Below are 18,912 nucleotides of genomic sequence, written 5' to 3' on the forward strand. Positions count from 1 at the left end.
GGCTTGGGTACCTCTTAGAGCAGCCGTGTCTGGACTCACACCAAGTCCATCTTTGATTGTGGCAGAGTCGAGCCTCTGCTGTCCCACCGGGAGATGGTCAGGTGGTTCTGTCGTGAACACCACACACACTCAAACTATCCAGTTGCTTGAACGTTTTATTTTCAAGTATAAAGGCTTTGTTGTCAAAGGGGGCCAGGGTCACAGGCAGTGGGAAGCGTCCGGAAAGCCCAGGTGGACGTGCGGGCCAGCTGGCTCCCAGGTGCCACAGCCAGTCCGGGGGTGCCCTGTCTGTGCCCAGGACCCGCTGCTGGATGCCAAGAGGCCGAGGTAGCTGTGAGAGGAGCTGGATGTGGGGTGGAGGGTGTGGGCTCACATGACCGCACAACACTGGCACGTCTTTTGCTTGGGGCCGCTTGCCTCTTCACCCTCTGGAGGGGCAGATGGCTCGGGCTGCCGCGCAGGTGCATAGGTGGGCACGGGCCGGGCCCTAGGGTTGGCCCTGGGCCCTTCTGCCTGAAGCAGTGGCTGGCACTCGGCAGGCTGCTCTGGAGCTGGGGTCTCTGCCAGGAGCGGGGTGGGGTCCCCCGAGGGGCCCTGGCTCTCAACAGGGGTTCGGGGCCTTACAGATTCCTCCTCCAGGGAGCCTTCCTGCTTCTCCTGGGGCTGTGGTTCTTCCTTTTCTGGCCTTGAGTCTTCCTTCGCCCCCAGGGAAGCCCCTGCCTCACTCACCTCCTCTGCCTGACATTCCTGTCCTCCCCCAGACTCTCCCTGCTCTTCTGGACTCAGATCTTCCATAACCGCTTCAGTCTTCTCTGCCTCCAGGGACTCCTCACCTCCTCCTTTCTCAGCCTCCAATGGAGTCTCACCTCCTCCTTTCTCAGCCTCCAATGGCTCCTCACCTCCTGTTCCCTCAGCCTCCAGTGGTGCCTCACCTCCTCTCTCAGCCTCCAGTGATGCCTCACCTCCTTTCTCTGCCTTCAGTGACTCACCTCCTCCTCTCTCGGCCTCCAGTGGCTTCTCACCTCCCGTTTTCTGTGCCTCCAGTGATTCCTCACCTTCCTTTCTCTCCATCACCAACGGTTCTTCAGTTGCCTCTAGTTTCTCTTCATCTCCTTCCTGCTCCCCTCCCAATGGTTCCTCATGTTCCTCCTCGGCCTCTAGCCCTCTCTCACCTTTCTGCTCTACTGGCGGTGGCTCCTCGCCTCTTTCCCTCTCTGCCCTCCAAGGTCCCTCAACTGCCTTTCCTGGTGCTGCCAATCGTTCCTCAACTGCCTCCCTCTCCAGCCCCAGCTTCTCCTCATCCCCTCTCCTCTCTGGCTCCGGGGAGTCCTTGCTTCCTTCCCTTCCTGCTCCCTCCTGCTCTTCCCCCACCTTTCCCTCGCTCCTCCCTGCACCCACGGGTCCTTCTACTCTGCTGCTCCCTGCCTCCCAGGCCTCCTCCCCTACCCCCCTCTCGGCCCCCAGGGGACTCTCGGGGCCTCCCCCCCTTCCCCATACCCTTGGCCCTTCCAATCCCTCCACCACCAGCTCCTCCCACTCCTCGCTGAGGGTCACCTTCTCTACCCAAATGAAAGAGCCCTCTTCTCCTCCAGAGCCCCCTGGCCCATCACCATCAGGGCTGCCCCTGGGAACACCCTCCCCAGGAGCTGCCCCCTCTGGTCTCACCTGAAGGCTAGGTGAGCTGATCTGTGCAGCCTTCAGGCCCCTGCCCGCCTCCCCTGTGGCCTCTGAGTGGCTGCTCTCTGGCCCCCCCACCCCCTCCCAGACCACCTCCACGATGCCCCTGTCCTCCCTCACCCAGGATGGGCGCTCTGGGCAGCCAGAGGCTGTCCCCCAATGGCTGCCTGTCCCCAATGGCTTCCATCACCATCTCCTCTACCTTAGCCTCCAGCTCCGGGCCCGTGGCCTCCGTGGTACAGTCCTCTGTGGCCCTCAGCCTCTCCCATATCACCTTCACCACACCCCCTTTGGCCTCACCCACGCCCCCCTCGGAGGCTGCCAGCCCCTGGCGAGGCTCCTGCTCTGGAGGGAGGCTGGGTCCAGGGCAGGGGCCATTGGCTTCTGAGGAGGCCCCTGCTGCCCCAGGGGACAGCCTCAAGGCTGGAGGAGCCCTGCCAGTCTCATCTCTGGGCTCAGAGGGGGCCTCTGGGGATGCGTCCACCAGTCCGGCTGGTAGGGAGGCTCTCTTGTTCAGATCAGCGTAGTCTTGGGGAGTCAGAGGAGGAAAGGAGAGGAAACGGGGCGACAGAGTGAGATTCTGGCCCCCCACATTCAGGGCCCTCTTCTTGGGACCCTCCAGACCCGGAGTACAAACACCCACCTGTGGGATCTGTCTCCACGGTCGGCTGGGAGAATGGCCGGTGACCCTGCAGGGATAGCAGAAACAAGGTCAGGCCAGCCAGCGTCTCCACCTCCAGCCTCCCTGCACGTGGGTACCCTCCCTGCTCAAACACCCTCAGTGCCCCCCCCATCATGTTCAGGACCAAAACCTCAGCCTTCTTCACCTACCGCCCTCTGCTCTGCCCATAGTAGCTGCTTAATCGATACCATGTCTACGAGCCAATAGCTCTGTACTGGGGACCTACTCTGTCAGCTAGTGAGGTTGCTGTGGCCAAGGGACACTTACTTTGGCTGTGGGAACCTAACATTCCAGGAGGGTGACGTATAAACAGAAACACAAAGAAATACGTAACAGTAAAGGAGTGACAAAGACTATGGCAAAAAAAAAAAAAAAAAAGCAGGAGGAGGGGCTAGAGAGTGCCTGGGAGGTGGTGGGGGGCAGGAGGGCCTCTCAAGGAAGTGACACTGAACAGAGACCTGAAGGGTAAGAAGAGCTGGCCTTGAGTCCAGAGGTAGGTATGGGCATTGCAGGCAGAAGGGAAAGTGTAAGAGCCCTGGGGCCACGATGAGCTACACAAGTTCAAGGACTGGAAAAGAGGATCAGTGTAGCTGGAGTGGAGGGAGGGAAGAGTATGAAAGTAGGCTCAGGGAGGGGAGCAGGGGACAGCCAAGCCCCAGGGATCTCCTCCTCACAGTTCTCTGATCTTATCCTCTTTCCAGCCTCCTGGCCTTTACGTAGGCTGTTTTCCTACGCCTGGAATTCCCTTTCCACTCTTTCCTGGTTCCTACCCAGATCCCATATAGATGGCACCATCTCCAGGAAGACTTCACCCCCAACCTCACTCAGGTGATCTCTCTATGCTCCTTCTCTGCCCAGGGCTCCCCGATCACAGACTTGTTCTTGGAGGGTGAGCTCCCCTGAGCCAGGAATCATGCCTTGCATGCTCTGTGCCTCTCTAGCAAAGAACTCCTGGCCTATACTAAAAATCCACATCCATTAACAGGTCTCCTCTCCCTCTGTGCTCTGCAATGGGCACCTGGGAGCTAAGATAACACATCGGGGAGAACAGGGGACCGCGGAAAAGCTGCACCTCACTGAGGCCAGGCACAAACGTTGCCAGATCTTCAGACTTCAGTGGCAACCCGGAGAGCCAGATTTTAATGTGAAGTTGTCCTGGTTGTCAAGAAGCCTGTGTGTTGGCGTAGCAGGTACATTATATCTAATAAAGGTGCCACTGAGACAAAAACCCATGTGGAAACCCCAGATCACAAAAACATCTCCTAGTGCTCCGTTCCCTGTTCGAAGGCCCAATTCCAAGAGCACTCCCTCACACTTCCCCAGCACATTCCTCTCTCTGGCCATATTAGCAATCATGTATCAAAACTCTTCCTCATGCTTGTTTCTAGCTGGAACAAGGAAAGGGACTTGTCCAAGACCACAGAGCAAAGAAATAGCAGAGGACTCAGTGGTTAAACTGCACTTGGAGAAATCCTGTCTTTGTCCCTTCAGGCCGCCTCCCTCCCACCCCCCACTGGCTCTCTGAGCTCCTCACCTGTCTGCGCCAGGTGGGCCTGCCTGAAGACTTGTGCTGGGCACCTGTGGATGCACTTTGCAACAGCTGCAGCTGGGATTGGAGTCTGAGGAAGAGAGGAGGCTGCTGGGAGCCAGGCCCCCAGGCTCAATGCCCTCCCCCACCCCAGGCCCCCTTCAATTTCCCACTTCCCTGGAGTGGACCTGGGGACCTGGCCTAGCCAGGCTGGCAAAGCCAGCAGGCAGGGACCCAACTCACGTGAACAAGCTGTCTTCCAAGTTCCGGATTCGAGCCTGAGCCTGGCCCTCAGGTGACTGGGGGTCCTCCTGCTGCTCTGGCCCCTCAGCGGCCCCGTCCATTAGCCAGCGCTCCCGGAGAGACTTCCTCTGGGCACGGGAAGGTAGCTCTGGATGTGCATACTGACCACCCCACCCCATGGAGGGTCCCCTCCTAATCCCCTAGGCTGGAAAGATTTCTTATTGCCCAAAGCCACCCGAAGAGGACAGACATTTCTCCTGCAGGTTGGGATATGATACATGCCCTCATTGTGTTCCCCCAATACTGCCAGGGGGTCCAGACACCCCATTACCAGCCCATAGCTCTAACAGCCTGGAACAAAACACCCATCATCTCCCCACCCCTTCCAGAACGGGATAGGCACCCTCGAAGGTGAAATCGATGTCTCTATTGGCCTCTCCCCGCCGGAAAGCTGGGCAAACATCTTCACTGTCCCCATACTCTTTCCAAAGGTGGTACAAATGTCCCCATCACCACCATCATCACCACCTCCACCACCACCCACTCTCCCAAGGAGAGGAAAATCGCCCCCCCAGCGGGAACCCATGCCCCCAGCCTCCCTCCAAATTGGACAATGGTCCAACGGTCCTGTGGTTCCCCCCAAACCGGCTCTCGTTGACACCCCCACTTGATTGCCCAGGCCGGGCAGACGCCCCCGGCCGCGCCCCACCTTGAGCCGCTCCACGCGCAGTTTCTCCTCCTCCAGCTCCCGGCGCGCGGCGCGGATCTCCTCCTGCAGCCGCCGCTTCTCCTGCGCACAGAGGACCCGGAGCTGCCCGAGGGCCGGGCGGGGCCGCCGCCTCCCCTCCTCCGCGGGGGCTCCCGGGGCTCCCGGGGCTGCGAGCCGGGCAGGGCGGCTGAGCGCACGTCGGGGCCCCGGGCGGGGAGGGGGGCGGCGGAGGCGCTGACTCAGCAGCGGGCGGGGGCGGGGCGGCGGGGGCGGGGCCGGCCGCGCCCGGGAGGCTGCGGAGGCCTCGCCCCAGCCGCGTGGGGGTCCGGGCAAGGGTGGGGGGCGGGGCCTTGGAGGGGGGATCCGCAAGGGGGACAGAGCTGGGGGCGTCTGAGATATGGGGTTACAGAGAGGGGATTCAGAGACAAGGGGTCCAGATATGGACATCAGATGGGGGGGGGGGGTCCGGAGAGGTGCCGTCGTGGGCGTCTGGAGAGACTGGGGCGTGGAGATGAGGGTCCGGAGAGACGGAGGTGCAGAAGCCGAGGGCCGAGCGATGGGAGTTAGTGAGATGGGGGGTTCAGAGGGATGGGGTACAGATGTGGGGGTCAGGAGGATGGGGGTTCAGAGAGACCAGGGTGCAGAGATGGGGTCCAGAAAGATGGGAGTGAAAGAAGCGGGAGATGAGAGACATAGGGGTGTTCACGGAGTGAGATGAGGATCCGGAGATGGGGGTCTGAGAGATGGGGTTCACACATAGGATGTTTGGGAGACCGGGTTCAAGAACAGAGCATCGGATGTGGATTCTGGGAGTGCGGAGTACACAGGCGCGCCTTTCCGGGGGTAGTGGTGACCAGACGGAGGAACTGGGGAGCAGAGGGCCCTGAGGATTTGGGTGGGGCGCCCCGGGCAAAGCTGCAGCTGAGGCTGCTGCCCGCCCCCCACTCCCCTCCCCCCATTTCATAGCGTTAGGCCTGCTCCCCAGATTGAAAAAGAGGCGAAGAAGAGCCCAAAGGCGAGACTAGGAGCGCCCAGGACGCCGGGCGGAGCGCGCAGGGAGGACTTCACTTACAGCGATGACCTCTAGCCGCTGCCGGTAGAGGGAGCTCTCGGCCATGGGCCTGTGGGGGAGAGGGCAGAGACTGCGGAGGGGGTCTCCCAGCGCCCGGACCCTGCCTCAGGCCACCTCCTGAATGCCCCTCTCTGAGCCAAGATCCCTGAGCTGCTAGGAAACCAACCAAAGCCCAGCATTTTCCTCCATTTCTCCTTTGCAGCTGAAAGAAGTTAGGGTAGAGGGCCCAGGACCTGGGGAGGCGGGGTGCGGGGCAGGGAGAGAAGAGACCATGACAAGTTGCTCTAAAGCCCTTCCTGGGCCTGACATCACCTCTGTGAGCCTCAGTTTCCTCATCTGTAAAGTGGGCTGGGAGAGCTTGATCCTCACCTTGCGGAGAGGTGCCCTTGCAAGGAAAATATCCATGCAGGAAAAAAATAGGACATAGTGATCCAAAAACAGTAGTGTCATTTATTATTATTATTTTCAAAGATTTTATTTATTTATTCATGAGAGCCACACAGAGAGAGAGAGATAGAGATCTAGGCAGAGGGAGAAGCAGGCTCCATGCAGGGAGCCTGATGTGGGCCTTGATCCCAGGACCCAGGGATCAAACCCTGAGCCGAAGGCAGATGCTCAACCGCTGAGTCACCCAAGCATCTCAGTGTCATTGATTATTAATAACTTTAGTAATTCCTATAGTTAATAATGTTTATGGTTAATTATAAGAACCAGGGGATCCCTGGGTGGCTCAGCGGTTTGGCACCTGCCTTTGGCCCAGGGCACGATCCTGGAGTCTCGGGATCGAGTCCCATGTCAGGCTCCCAGCATGGAGCCTGCTTCTCCCTCCTCCTGTGTCTCTGCCCCTCTCTCTCTCTCTCTCTCTCTCTCTCTCTCTCTATGTCTATCATAAATAAGTAAATAAATAAACAAACAAACAAATAAATAAATAAATAAATCTTTTAAAAAAATTATAAGAACCATTCCCAAGCTGTCCTACAGACACTCTCCAATCCTGCCAGGCCCCTAACATGCTGTGTCTCTTTCCAATTCCACGCTCTCTCTGGACCTAAGGCACTGGGGGATGGGAGAGTGTGGGGACAGAAGTGTCCATCCCACAATGGACACATGCCGTTGCCATGGAAACTCTGGAGCTACCTGTCAACTTCTCTCCCCGGGAGCAAAGGTACTAGGTCATGTAGCCTAGCATTGGACTCTGAGCTGGGAGGAGGCAGAGGGGTCTTGCTGTTTAAGGTTTAACTCAAGATTCCCCCCATCTTGGATATCCTCGCAGCACCCCAGGATCCCTGCTTCCCAGCCTACAGCACTACCCCTTCTGGGCTTCCTTAGGGGACAGTCGTTGTCACATGAACCTATCATCACAGATGTGCACTGAGTGCCCACTATGTACAGGTGCTTCATGGGCCAGTATCTAGAAGGATGTATCTATTTGCTTGCTGTCCCTGACACTTAGTCCAGGGAGGGCATAGGGCAAGCCCTCCAACATTTATTAATTTGAACACTAACTCTATTGGGTGAGCATTAGCCTCATTGCCCAGACTCTGCTGGGGCCTCACAGATCTTCCCTGGCCACTCCATAAAGACATAATAATGCAGTGCTTACTATCTATAGTGCTCTAAGTGCTCTACACGGCTTCCGTTACGCTCTCACAGCCACCTCTGCCTCTCCCTCCCGGCCCTGAACTTGAGACACTGTAGTCCACTATTTGCTGAGTTGATGGAATAAAGTCAGCCAACCATTATCAGCCATTGCATACCATGTGCCAGGCCCTGTTAAATGCTTTGCCTATGGTAACTCATTTAATCTTCCCAATGACCCTGGGAGGCAAGTAGTACTGTCCCTACTTTATGGATGGAGAAAATGAGGCTCCTAGAAGTGGTGAAAAGACTCATCTAAGGTCACTGAATCAGGAGATCAGAACTCAGGACTCTCAGGCCCAATATACTGGGAACACCACGGGGAAGAAGGGAGTCCAGGCACCCTTTTCTTGGCATCCGGGAGGCCAGAGATCAGCCTGGGGGACCGATTTCAGCTGGGCCAGGGTGCTGAAGTCATGTTCTGCAAGGTGTCCCAAAGGAAGCTAAGATGCCTGCTAATAAGTTTGCCCTTGGGGGAGGGCTAAAGTCCCTCCTCTGCTGTCCCATTCCCAAGATGTAATCTCCCTGCCTCTTCCTTGCTTGGGGGGGGGGGGGGGATCGGGTTCCCATTGCTAGGCAACCAGGTTTGTAGTTGGTGAATAATGCAACAGGGACCCAAAAGAGTGAGGAACCAAATTGGGGTCCCTTGCGGGGGGGGGACTCTTCTTTCTCCAGAACTCTTTACAAACGTCTGGAGCCCCTCCATCCTCTTCCTTTGAAATGCCCTCAAACTTTGAATATTAAAATCCCCTGTACACTCTGTTTGATACTGTTTATTTTCAACTCTGCAAGAACGGTGTTAGTGGCCATGGCCTGTTGTCACCAGGAACAGTTGGTGGCCATTTCATTAAAGTGGGTGATGGTTCCGATTTTGCCATCATCTTGCCCAGTTTGGGAGCTCTTAACTTTTTCTGTTGTATCTCAAGCACTTCTTCTCACCCTGGACACTGGGGGGTGTTTCTAGAGGCAAAGCGCAGGGAGCAAGGGACCCTGGCCTTTCCGGCTCCCCACCCAGTCACAATCCCACCCCCAGGCTGGACTTTGAGCTTGAAGCCTGCCCCACTGCCCTACAGAATATCCCCGAAAAAAGGAGGTGAGGGTCTGCGTCTACCCCCGACTCTCTGGGGAAAGGGATATGAAGAGCCTGCAGGATTGGCTGCCGACCTCTTTCCATTCCCCCAGTCCCCTTAGGAGAGGCCAGCTGGGGCTCTCACCCCTGCAGAAAGGCCAGTGACCTCCGAGCCCCTCCCAGGCCCTGCCCACCAGCCCCCCCACCCCCCCGGATACTTACATGGGTGCGGCCAGAGACCACATCTGGCTCTGCAGGGCCATCTCTGTCCAGAAGCCCACCTTCAGGTCTTGAAGGTGCCCAGGAGGCTGTGACTTGGCTGGTGGGAAGGGGGGGTGCTGCAGGAGGGCACCGGGAGAGCTGGTCCAGCTGGTTTGGGCCAGGAGGCAGGAGGCAGAGCACGAGGAGCAGCAGCAAGGGGGGCTGGGGGCTGGCGGGCACTTCTGGGGAGGTACTATCAGCTGTCCTGATAAATTATTTACCAGCCACTGGCCCCGTTGCTGCACTTGGCTGCCTCGCAGCAAACACACTCTCACATGCATGGTGCAGTGTGTGGGCGGGAATGGTGAGTCGCTGACCGCCCTCCAGGGAATGGCACCCGCACTTGGCACCGCAGATGCCTCAAGTCCAGCTGCCCACCAAGGTCACCAACATGTGACCGTCGTGGCACATCACACGCTTGGGGTATTCTTACATACTACTGCCCTCCCTCCTTGGACCCTGGCTCTGGGGCAGGGAGGGAGGGACTGATCCAGCTAAGGGATCCTGGAGACCAGAGGCTGAGTACCACGTGAACCAGGAGGCCTGGCCCCTGGGTAACTGTGGATGACTTGCCCCAAGGTTTCTAGGCCTTGGTTTGCCCTTTTGTGAAATGGGAGAATCAGATCAAGTGGCCTCCAGGACCCTGACACCCCTTAGATGCTATAACAGGGGTGGGGCAGTGTTGAGGAAGGTCCAGAGAACTTCCTACCCAAATCTTGAGGGTCCCTGTTAAAGCCGCCCAGTCCTGTTCTTAAAGGGCCAGCACCCCATTTCTCAGGTACCAGCATGCCTCATTTACCCTTTGCCATTTGGGGAAATCACCTCCTATCTTCCAGGCTCATCTCCCACAGTCCCCACCTTCCCCCAGTGCAGTCCTGGTCATGCTGCACAATTTGACATGAGCCTCAGTGAGAAGGAATGTTGCCCTCAGCCCCCTGCCCTAAAGGACACACTCCAGCTAGGACACTCCCCATGTGACAGAGGGAAAGTGCCTCCCTAACTCCTCCCTTCTCTATTAGGTCCTACCTACTCAGTATACTCAGACTTCAGAATTCCCTGCCCACATGGTCCTGAGCTCAAGATAAGGCCTATGTACCTCCTGAATGCAGACCTTGCAGCCAGGGTGTGCCTCACCCCACGATCTCCAGCCTGAGAAGCGGTCAAGGGCAGCTATGGGCAGAGGGGTGAGAATAAAGCTTGGACACATGGCACAGGGTCCCCAGGTACAGGCACAAGGCTCTCTGCTATGCAGGAGAGAGATGAAGTTGGGAAGTAAAGGGGGCCAGGCTGAGAGCTGGGGTTTCCCTGGGTCCCACATTCTTATACAAGACTCCTAGGGACTCAAAATGTTTTCATTTGAACCTGGCCTTCTAAGTCATCCTGAAAGTACATTTGCCATGACAGGAGAGAACATATTTTTTTTATTATTAGTTTTTAATTGTGGTAAAATACACATAAAATTTACCATTAGTGGCATTTAACACATTCACAGTATTGTGCAACCATCACCTCTGTCTGGAGCCAGAATATCTCCATCACCCCGAAAGGAGACCCCATGTCCATCACAATCACTTCTAATTCCCTCTCCCCCAGCCCCTGGCAACCACCAATCTGTCCCTGTAGATTTACCTATTTCCACACATTTCATATAAATGGAATCATAGGAATGCCTGGGTGGTTCAGTTGGTGGAGTGTCTGCCTTTGGCTCAGGTCATAATCTCAGGGTCCTAGGATCTAGCCGCATGTGGGGCTCCCTGCTCAATGGGAAGCCAGCCTGCTTCTCCCTCTCCCCCATCCCCTGCTCGTGCTCTTTCTCTCCTTCTCAAATAAATAAATATAAAATCTTAAATAAATAAATGGAATTATATACTATGTGGCCTTTGGTATGTCTGACTTCTTTCATTCAGCGTAAGGTTCTTTTAAGATTTATTTGAGACTGAGCCACGTGAGTGAGAGTACAAGCAGGGGGAGGGGTAGGACAGGGAGAAGCAGACTCCCTGCTGAGCAGGGAGGTGGTGGGGCTCATTCCCAGGACCCCAGGATGATGGGGCTCATTCCCAGGACCCTGGGATCACGACCTGAGCTGAAGACCGATGCTCAACAGACTGAGCTACCCAGGCGCCCCAACTCAGCATGTTTTTAAGATCCATCCACAATGTAGGGTGTGTCAGTATTTTACTCTTTTTATGGCTGAATAATGTTCCTTTTTTTTCCTAAGATTTTATTTTTTTTTCTTTTTTAGATTTTATTTTTTTTTTAAGTAATCTCTATACTCAATGTGGGGCTCGAACTCACAATCCTGAGATCAAGATTGCATGCTCTACCCACTGGACCAACCAGGCACCCCTGAATGATATTCCATTGTATGGATCTACCACATTTTGTTTATCTATTCATGTGTTGATGGACATTTGGGTTGTTTATACCTTTTGGAGGAGAGAATGTATTTTTTTAAAAGATTTATTTATTTATTTTAGAGAGTGCTGTGAGAGCCCAACCAAGAGGGGCAGAGGGAGAGGGAAAGAGAATCCCAAGCAGGCTCCACACTGAGCATAGAGGCTAATGTGGCGCTCGATCTCACAACTCTGAGATCAGGACTTGAGCCAAGATCGAGTCGGAGGCTCAACCAACTGTGGCACCCAGGCAGCCTGAGAATATATTTTATTTAATTGTTTATAGTTTGATTTTATAACTGTTAAATATTTAGATGTATGGTATGTGGGCTTCCCTTTGTATTCTTGTCCTGTGTGCCACATTGAGGCAAGACTGTTCTATTTTCGTTTTAAGATTTTATTTATTTTTTCATGAGACTCACAGAGAGAGGCAGAGACACAGGCAGAGGGAGAAGCAGGCTCCATGCACGGAGCCCAACATGGGACTTGATCCAGGACACCAGGATCACACCCTAGGTAGAAGGCGACGCCAAATTGCTGAGCCACCCAGGGATCCCAAGACTGTTCTATTTATAATTGTCTCTGTCTCCCAGACTCAATTGCACCTGATTTGTTTCTTTCTTCTCAGCACTGGGGTAGGCACCTAGTATCATTAAATAATTCAGCTCACTTTTGGTGGTGGTGAGGAGAGAGATAATATACAGATAAAGGCAATTAGTGATGACTCCTGTATAGGGTGAGTTACAGCCGATAGTAGGGTTAGGGTTATGGGGAAGGACTGTGTGTGATGCAGGCTGGGTGACCAGGGACTATTTGTCTATAAAAAAGTGATATTTAAGTCAAAACCTGCATAGCAGAAGCCAGCCTTGTGATGAGTCATTCCAAGCAGAGAAAAAGGCAAGTAAGTGCAAAGGGCCTGAGGCAGGAGTGAACTTGGCAGGTCTGAGGGGAGAGAATGGAGGAGTGACAAGAGAGTGTCAAGATGAGATCTGAGAAATGGGCAGGGCCTTCTGGGTCAGAGTAGGGAATTTGGATTTTTTTTTTTTTTCTGAGTGTGGTAGGAACCACTGGAGGACAGTGAAGTGGCTGGGATGAGGGTTGAGAGAAGTGGACATGTTCAGAATATGTTTTGGAGGCAGAGCCTACAGATCCAACAGCAATCCAATATATGGCTGGATTGGAGCGGAGCCGAGAGAGAAGTTGAGGTAGATTCCCAGGTATGGGGCATGAAAAACAGAATAGATAAGTTTCCATACATAGTGAGGAGGAGTAGAGCTGGGGGGATCCGAGAGCTCAGTTTTTATTTTTTTAAAGATTTTATTAATGGGGATCCCTGGGTGGCGCAGCGGTTTGGCGCCTGCCTTTGGCCCGGGGCGCGATCCTGGAGACCCGGGATCGAATCCCACGTCGGGCTCCCGGTGCATGGAGCCTGCTTCTCTCTCTCTCTCACTGTGTGCCTATCATAAATAAATAAAATTAAAAAAAAATTAAAAAAAAAAAAGATTTTATTAATGTATTCATGAGAGGCAGAGACACAGGCAGAGGGAGAAGCAGGCTCCCCACGGGGAGCCCAACTTGAGAGAAAGCTGCTTTTAAAGTGTCCAGTTTGACCTATTTGCTACACTCAAGAGTGTTGGAGAGGAGTCTACAACCCAAAGGAGAAGTGCAAGATGATAAATCTGAGACACCAGCACAGAGATGGTGTTTAAAGTAAGGTTGGAAAAAATAAATAAGTAAATAAAGTAAGGTTGGAATTGGTCAGGGGCTCAGTGCTGGCAGGAGAGATTGTGTCCCCAAACCGAGTAACTGATGAGAACTTAATACAGGGATGCCTGGCTGGCTCAGTGCTTGAACATCTGCCTTTGGCTCAGGGCGTGATCCCCGGAAGTCCTGGGATGGAGTCCTGCATCAGGCTCCTCACAGGGAGCCTGCTTCTCCCTCTGCCTACATCTCTGCCTCTGTGTGTGTGTCTCTCATGAATAAATAAATACAATATTTTTTTTAAAGTTGATTTATAAAGGTGTCAGGAGGTGTTCCTGGCTGGCTCAGTCAGAGAAGTGTGCAACTCCTGATCTCAGAGTTGTGAGTTTGAGCCCCACATTGGGTGTGGAGATTACTAAAATAAATAAACTTAAAAAAAAAAAAAAAAAAAGACACTCTGGGTTAGCAGCAGTACAGGGGGATGGGGGGTGGTGGTGCTGTTTCCATGCCTTGACCTTGAGACAGGTGTGTAGAGTGGCACCAGCAGCGGAGGGACACAGGCTGGCAGTGTGGGTCAGAGGGGGCTTAGCATAAACCTGCTGACCTCACTCCCTTCTCTCTCATCAGCCAAACCCACGGAAGCAGGAGAAAAAGGAAGCCTGTTGCTGCAGGTGAAACAGAAGCCTGAGAAGTACCTGGGAGGGTCGGAAGGGAACCAGGCGCAGATGGTGCCCCCGGAGACCGAGAAGCTAACGGAGAGGCAGCCAGGGAGGAATCAGTGACTGGGTCTGACAGATGAAGTCCCTCAGTGTCCTTGGACGGAAAGGGCTCGGTGGCGCGGTGGCACCAGGAGCCTTGTTGGCACCACCCAGCAGGAACAGGAAGTGAGGCTGTGTAGCCCCCCCCTTCTCTAGGTAACTATATCTCTCTTCCTGGTCACCCCAGAAGGGTGGAGTGAGGCCAGAGGGCAGACTCCGGCCACGATCTGCCGCCAGCTGCGGGGAGCTTCTCCGCGCCGCGAGCCCGGGTACCTCTGCGGGCCTTTCCAGCCGCCCGGGTCCCAGGGTGACCGGCTTTCGGTCGCAGCCGCTCCGCTAGGCCCGGGCGCGCTGTGTCCGTCCCTCCCTCTCCCCTCAATCTGGACGTGCACTTGGCCGCGGACGCCAGGCGGCCTTTTCCGGGAGGGGTGAGGGGAAAGCAGCCTCTGGGCTGGAAGCGGCGGTGCACACCTCTCGGGAGAGGCCTCGGGGCGCCCAGAAACCCGGAGGGAGCCCGGGGCGCGCCCTGAGAGGGCTCCTGGCGCCCCCTCGAGTCTGAGCCGTCCGCTGCAGGCGTGGAATGTGGATCGACAGCCCCGAGGCCAAGGGCGACGCTGCCCGGCGGCCTGGGCGGGGCTAGCGAGGCGCCGGAGAGATGGCTTTGGAGGACACCAGCGCGGAGGGCCAGTGGCTTAAAGGCCCAGCCCAGGGAGGGCACAGTGGGGGGTCAAGCCTCCTGGGATGGCGCGGACGGCGGCGGGGGGCGGAAAGGGGCCGGGGTGGCGCCGCGTGAGTTGGCCGGCACCCGGACTTGTCCCCCAGCTGGCGGGCCGGCGCAGGGGAGCCCTCTTACCGGAAGCCTGGTGCCCTGAGCTGACCCGGGGCGCGTCGGAGTGCGAGATGCGCGGCCCGGCGGGGGCGCCCCCGCCGCGAGGGCGGGGCCGGGGCGGGCCGTAGTCGTCCAGGCAGGTGTAGGGGGCGGCGCCCAACCCTGCCCCCGGGGGCCGTTCTTGGAGGCCAGGGGCGGGTCAGAGAAGCGGCCGAGGTAGGCGACGCCTTGGGACCTGCGGGCGGTGACTGTGCCACAGGTGCCGCGCAGGGCACCGCGTCCCCGCTCTGGGCATCACAACTCCGGCGCTGGAAACCCAGGGTTTCGAGCTGCTCCCAACCCTGGACACCGAGGCCCCCGGGCCGGAGAGCGGAGCCCTGGGGTCGCCCGAAGCGCGGGGCCCCGAGCCCCCCAGGTCAGACAGCGAGGTCCCGGGGCCTGCGGCAGAGCAGGACGCCGGGGTCCCCGGGCCGGGAGGCAAGGTCTCCCTGCCCTCCGCAGAGCAGGGCGTGGAGACCCCTGAGCAAGAGAGCCAAGTCCTTGGGGCACCAGCGGGGCTGGACGCGGAACGCCCCGGGCCGTGTGCAGCTGAGGGTTTTGAGAGCCTCGGGCCTGGCAACGACGACCCCGAGGCGTCTGGAAGCGCGAGGGTGCCCAAGCAGTGTCCTCGTCGGGATCCCGAGACCTCCTCCTCAGGGTCAGGCTCGGAAGCCCTCCTGCAGCGTTTCCTACAGAGCCCCGAGACCCCCCAGCAGGCGCCCGGGGAGCCGCTCATGGAGACGCCCATCGAGCGAGAGATCCGCCGCAGCTGCGAGCGCGAGGAGAGCCTGCGCCGAAGCCGGGGCCTGAGCCCAGGCCGCGCAGGCCGAGAACTCGTCGAGCTGCGTGTGCGGCCGGTGCTCAGCCTGCCGGGCCCCGGCCCCGCGCTCCCGCGCGCTTTGGAGCGCGCGCGGGCGGGCGCGCAGATGCAGCGAGACATCGAGCGTGAGGCCCACCGTCAGGCGGCGCTAGCGCGCCCCGCAGCCCCGGAGCCGTGCGCCCGGCCGCCGCCGCAGCCGCTGGGCGAGCTCAAGCGATTCTTTGAGGCCGCCGGGGGCCGCGGCTCCTCGCCCGCGGCTGAGGGCGGCGCGGGCCCGCGGGGGCTGCCGGATCCCGGAGGCCGGCCGCGCTTGGCCGTGCCCAGCCGGTGCCCGGTGCTGGCCCGCGCCCCGCCGCGGGTCGCGCCGTCGCTGCTGGAGCAGGAGGTGCGCGAGGTGCTTGAGCGCGAGCGGGAGCTGCAGCGCCAGCGGCTCAGCGTCTACGGCACCGCCGACTTCAAGGAGCCCGCGCCCAGCCTCACGGGTAAGCCACGCGCGCCCTGACGCTGGGGACTGTGGGCTCCAGCCGCTCTCACCGACAGTCCAACTCCAGTGGCCTCTCTTCTGGCCCTCAAGGTACCCGCTCAGGGCTCCCAGGGTCCTGGGACCCCCCCACCCCCCCCCCGCCCCCCTCAACTGTCCGTGCCCTGCCCACCGCTGCTGGGCTGCCCGCTTCCCTGGGTCCACCCCCGACTCGGAATGGTCGCCTCCCGAATCCACCTCACCTAGGCTCCTGGTGGGGAAAGGGGGAGGATTCTAGGAGTCTTTATCGGGTTCCAGGGAACCCCGCCTGAGTTCTGGCACTCCCAGATCCTCCTCTGAATTTAGGGGTTTCCACCTCCCCACCCTGGGTTCGCCTGCCTCCTCCTTCAGGTTGCTCCCTCCTTCAGGATGGAGGCTTCCGTGGGAAGGAGGGTAGACGCCTGTGTGTTTAAGGGGTGCGGCCGGCCTCCTTGGTCCTGGCCGCCTCCAGCTGGTGACAGGAGGGGCAACCCCAGCTGAGCTCCCTTCCCCCGCAGCGAGCAGGGGCGACGGAAAGCTGGCGGTGATCTGGCCTCCCCGCAGGAAGTCATCGGAGAGCGGCCTGGAGCAGGTGGGAGCTCCCTTTCCCCTCTGGCCTCTAGCGCTAGTGGCTCTTCCCTCCCCCCTCCTCCGCGGGCGCCAGGGTGCTGGGTCAGGCAAAGTGCACCCCCACGTCCTTGGGAAGTCACTCTGGGCTAGGACGCAAAGTTCTGGGCACGGCCCCGGGGTGAGGAGGCTGCGGCTGTCCCGGGCCCCAAAGCGCCCCACCCTGTGTCCGGGTGTCGCTCCTGCGGTGCGCGGGTGCCTGACGTTGGCCTTCCGTCTGGCCTCCTCTCCCCAGGAGGAGCGGAAGCCTTGAGATGCCAGCAGGCTGGGACCCTCTGCCAGAGGGCACTGGTGGGGGTGCCCAGGAGTGCTCTCGGAGTCCACTGAAGGCCTGGAGGGCCCGCGGTCTGCACGCAGGGGAGGATCAAATCGACCAGCCCCCCTTGGACATGACTTTGTGAAATTGACCGGTGTCGTCTATAAAACTGTTAGTCTCCACTGGGAAACACTCTCAATCGGCCGGCGACACTGTCCAGCTCCTCGCCATCTAACCGCAAACCGAACTGGCGTCGCCCTCTGGCCTTTACTATTAGAGGGCCAGGGTCACCGCCTGCGCTACCCTCACTCCCCCAATAAAGCCCCCTCTCTCTGGGCAGTACAGGCTGTTTTCCTCTGGGTCCTCTTCGTCTGGGCTGGGGCAGGAGGGCGTCTGGCGGAGGAAGGCCTGAGAAAGCCCAGGAGGCGCCGACCGGAACCCAGAATGTGCCCTTTATCCCCCAGTTCTGGGGCTGCGGGTCTCCCCCGGCCCGACGCGGATCCTGGTGCCCCCTGGCGGCGCGGGCGCGAACTGCGGCGTTCGGACAAATGAGCTCAAGCCCGGCCTTTTCCCAGACTTCGCCAACGATTGGTGCCTGCGGCATGCATGCCTCGGGCTGGGCGCGGGCTAGGCAGAGGTGATAAGAGGTTGCTCCTGCTCTGGGGACAGAAACAACAGGTACCCAACAAAGGGGGTGGTGGTGAAGGGTACAATATTCTTAGCAAGGCGCACAAGGCCATTTATAATCTGTCCAGCTATGGCAAACCTCACATGCCTGTAGACCCGACAGACAGCGGAGCGTGCTAGAAAATGCCTTGTTTCAGCGGGCAGGTAAATGTTCCTCCATATCAGTAGTAGTACCAATGAGTGAGCTCAGTGGCATCAGAGCTTCTGACTTCCAAAAGCACGGGGGAAACCCAGCCTTTAAAAGGGGAGCCTGGGGATCCCTGGGTGGTGCAGCGGTTTGGCGCCTGCCTTTGGCCCAGGGCGCGATCCTGGAGACTCGGGATCGAATCCCACATCGGGCTCCCGGTGCATGGAGCCTGCTTCTCCCTCTGCCTCTCTCTCTCTCTCTCTCTCTCTCTCTGTGACTATCATAAATAAATAAAAAAATTAAAAAAAAAATAAAAGGGGAGCCTGGGTGACTCAGATAAGAATCTCACTTCAGCTCAGGTTATGATCTCTGGGTCCTGGGATGGAGCCCCATGTCCCACTCCCCACTCAGCAGGGGAGTCTGCTTCTCCCTCTGCCGCTCTCCCTGCTAATGCATGCTCTCTCTCAAAAATTTATTTTATTTTATTTTTTTAAAGATTTTATTCATTTATTCATGAGACACACAGAGAGACTGAGGTAGAGGGAGCCTGATGTGGGACTTGATCCCGATCCCGGGTCTCCAGGATCACAACCTGGGCTGCAGGCGGTACTAAACTGCTGCGCCACTGGGGCAGCTTTTTTTTTTTTTTTTTTTTCTTTTTAAAGATTTTATTCACTTGAAACACAGATAGTGAGCAAGCAAGCCTGGGCAGGGGAAGAGAGGCAGAGGGAGAAGCAGACTTCCCACTGAACAGGGAGCCTGACTATGACAACAGGATAATTGATCCCAGGACCCAGAGATCAAGACCTGAGCCACGCAGGTGCCCTAATAAAATCTTTTTGAAAAAAGAGAAATCTACTGAACTTTAAATGTGACTATTTAGAAAACTTTTAAAATTGGGGGTAGGTGGGTGGGTGGGACACAGAAAGTGCAACAAGCAACACTTGCTTGCAATACAGCTTGTAGCTGTCATTTGTTAAGCCCTCCTTAATTTCTCTCCCAACCCAAGGGGTTCAAGAGTCTGTGAACACCATAAGTTGAATAAATGTATCTGAACAGTTATATTCCATGATTTCAGGGTACCAGCTTTTTAGGGGTGCATGAGACTCAGAAAAGACCCAGGAATGTTTTTAAATTTTTTAATGTATTTATTTTTTAAGATTATTTATTTATTCATGAGACATACAGAGAGAGAGAGAGGCAGAGACATAGGCAGAGGGAGAAGCAGGCTTCCCACAGGACTGACTCAATCCCAGGCCCCTGGGATCATGACCTGAGCCAAAGGCAGACAGAAGCT

General features: G+C 57.1%; 2 protein-coding genes across 5 annotated transcripts; one reads left to right on the top strand and one right to left on the bottom strand.

Annotated features, from left to right (window-relative positions):
* Positions 1 to 137: 137 nt before the first annotated feature.
* PALM3 (paralemmin 3) lies at positions 138 to 9,041 on the bottom strand. Its single transcript, XM_041763251.1, is given in 8 exon segments — positions 138 to 1,827; positions 1,829 to 2,205; positions 2,321 to 2,366; positions 3,894 to 3,978; positions 4,131 to 4,258; positions 4,840 to 4,920; positions 5,912 to 5,960; positions 8,841 to 9,041. Coding segments are annotated over 8 exon segments (2,265 nt in total). The 5' UTR covers positions 8,882 to 9,041; the 3' UTR covers positions 138 to 369.
* Positions 9,042 to 13,456: 4,415 nt separating this feature from the next.
* On the top strand, positions 13,457 to 17,140 carry MISP3 (MISP family member 3). Of its 4 annotated transcripts, none has more exons than XR_005989101.1 (3): positions 13,458 to 15,993; positions 16,437 to 16,510; positions 16,781 to 17,140. XR_005989101.1 is itself a non-coding variant. In XM_041764251.1 (3 exons), exons 1-3 carry the CDS (start codon positions 15,334 to 15,336, stop codon positions 16,796 to 16,798), a joined length of 660 nt encoding a protein of 219 aa, XP_041620185.1. In that variant the 5' UTR covers positions 13,470 to 15,333; the 3' UTR covers positions 16,799 to 17,140. The 4 variants fall into 4 exon arrangements, 2 of the variants coding, with proteins under 2 accessions (XP_041620186.1, XP_041620185.1); XM_041764251.1 differs by having other exon boundaries at positions 13,470 to 15,901; XM_041764252.1 differs by lacking the exons at positions 16,437 to 16,510; positions 16,781 to 17,140 and adding an exon at positions 16,291 to 16,429 and having other exon boundaries at positions 13,457 to 15,901.
* The last annotated feature ends 1,772 nt before the right edge of the window (positions 17,141 to 18,912 follow it).

The sequence above is a fragment of the Vulpes lagopus genome, chromosome 7 (genome assembly GCF_018345385.1).
Source record: "Vulpes lagopus strain Blue_001 chromosome 7, ASM1834538v1, whole genome shotgun sequence".
Classification (NCBI taxonomy): Eukaryota; Metazoa; Chordata; class Mammalia; order Carnivora; family Canidae; genus Vulpes; species Vulpes lagopus.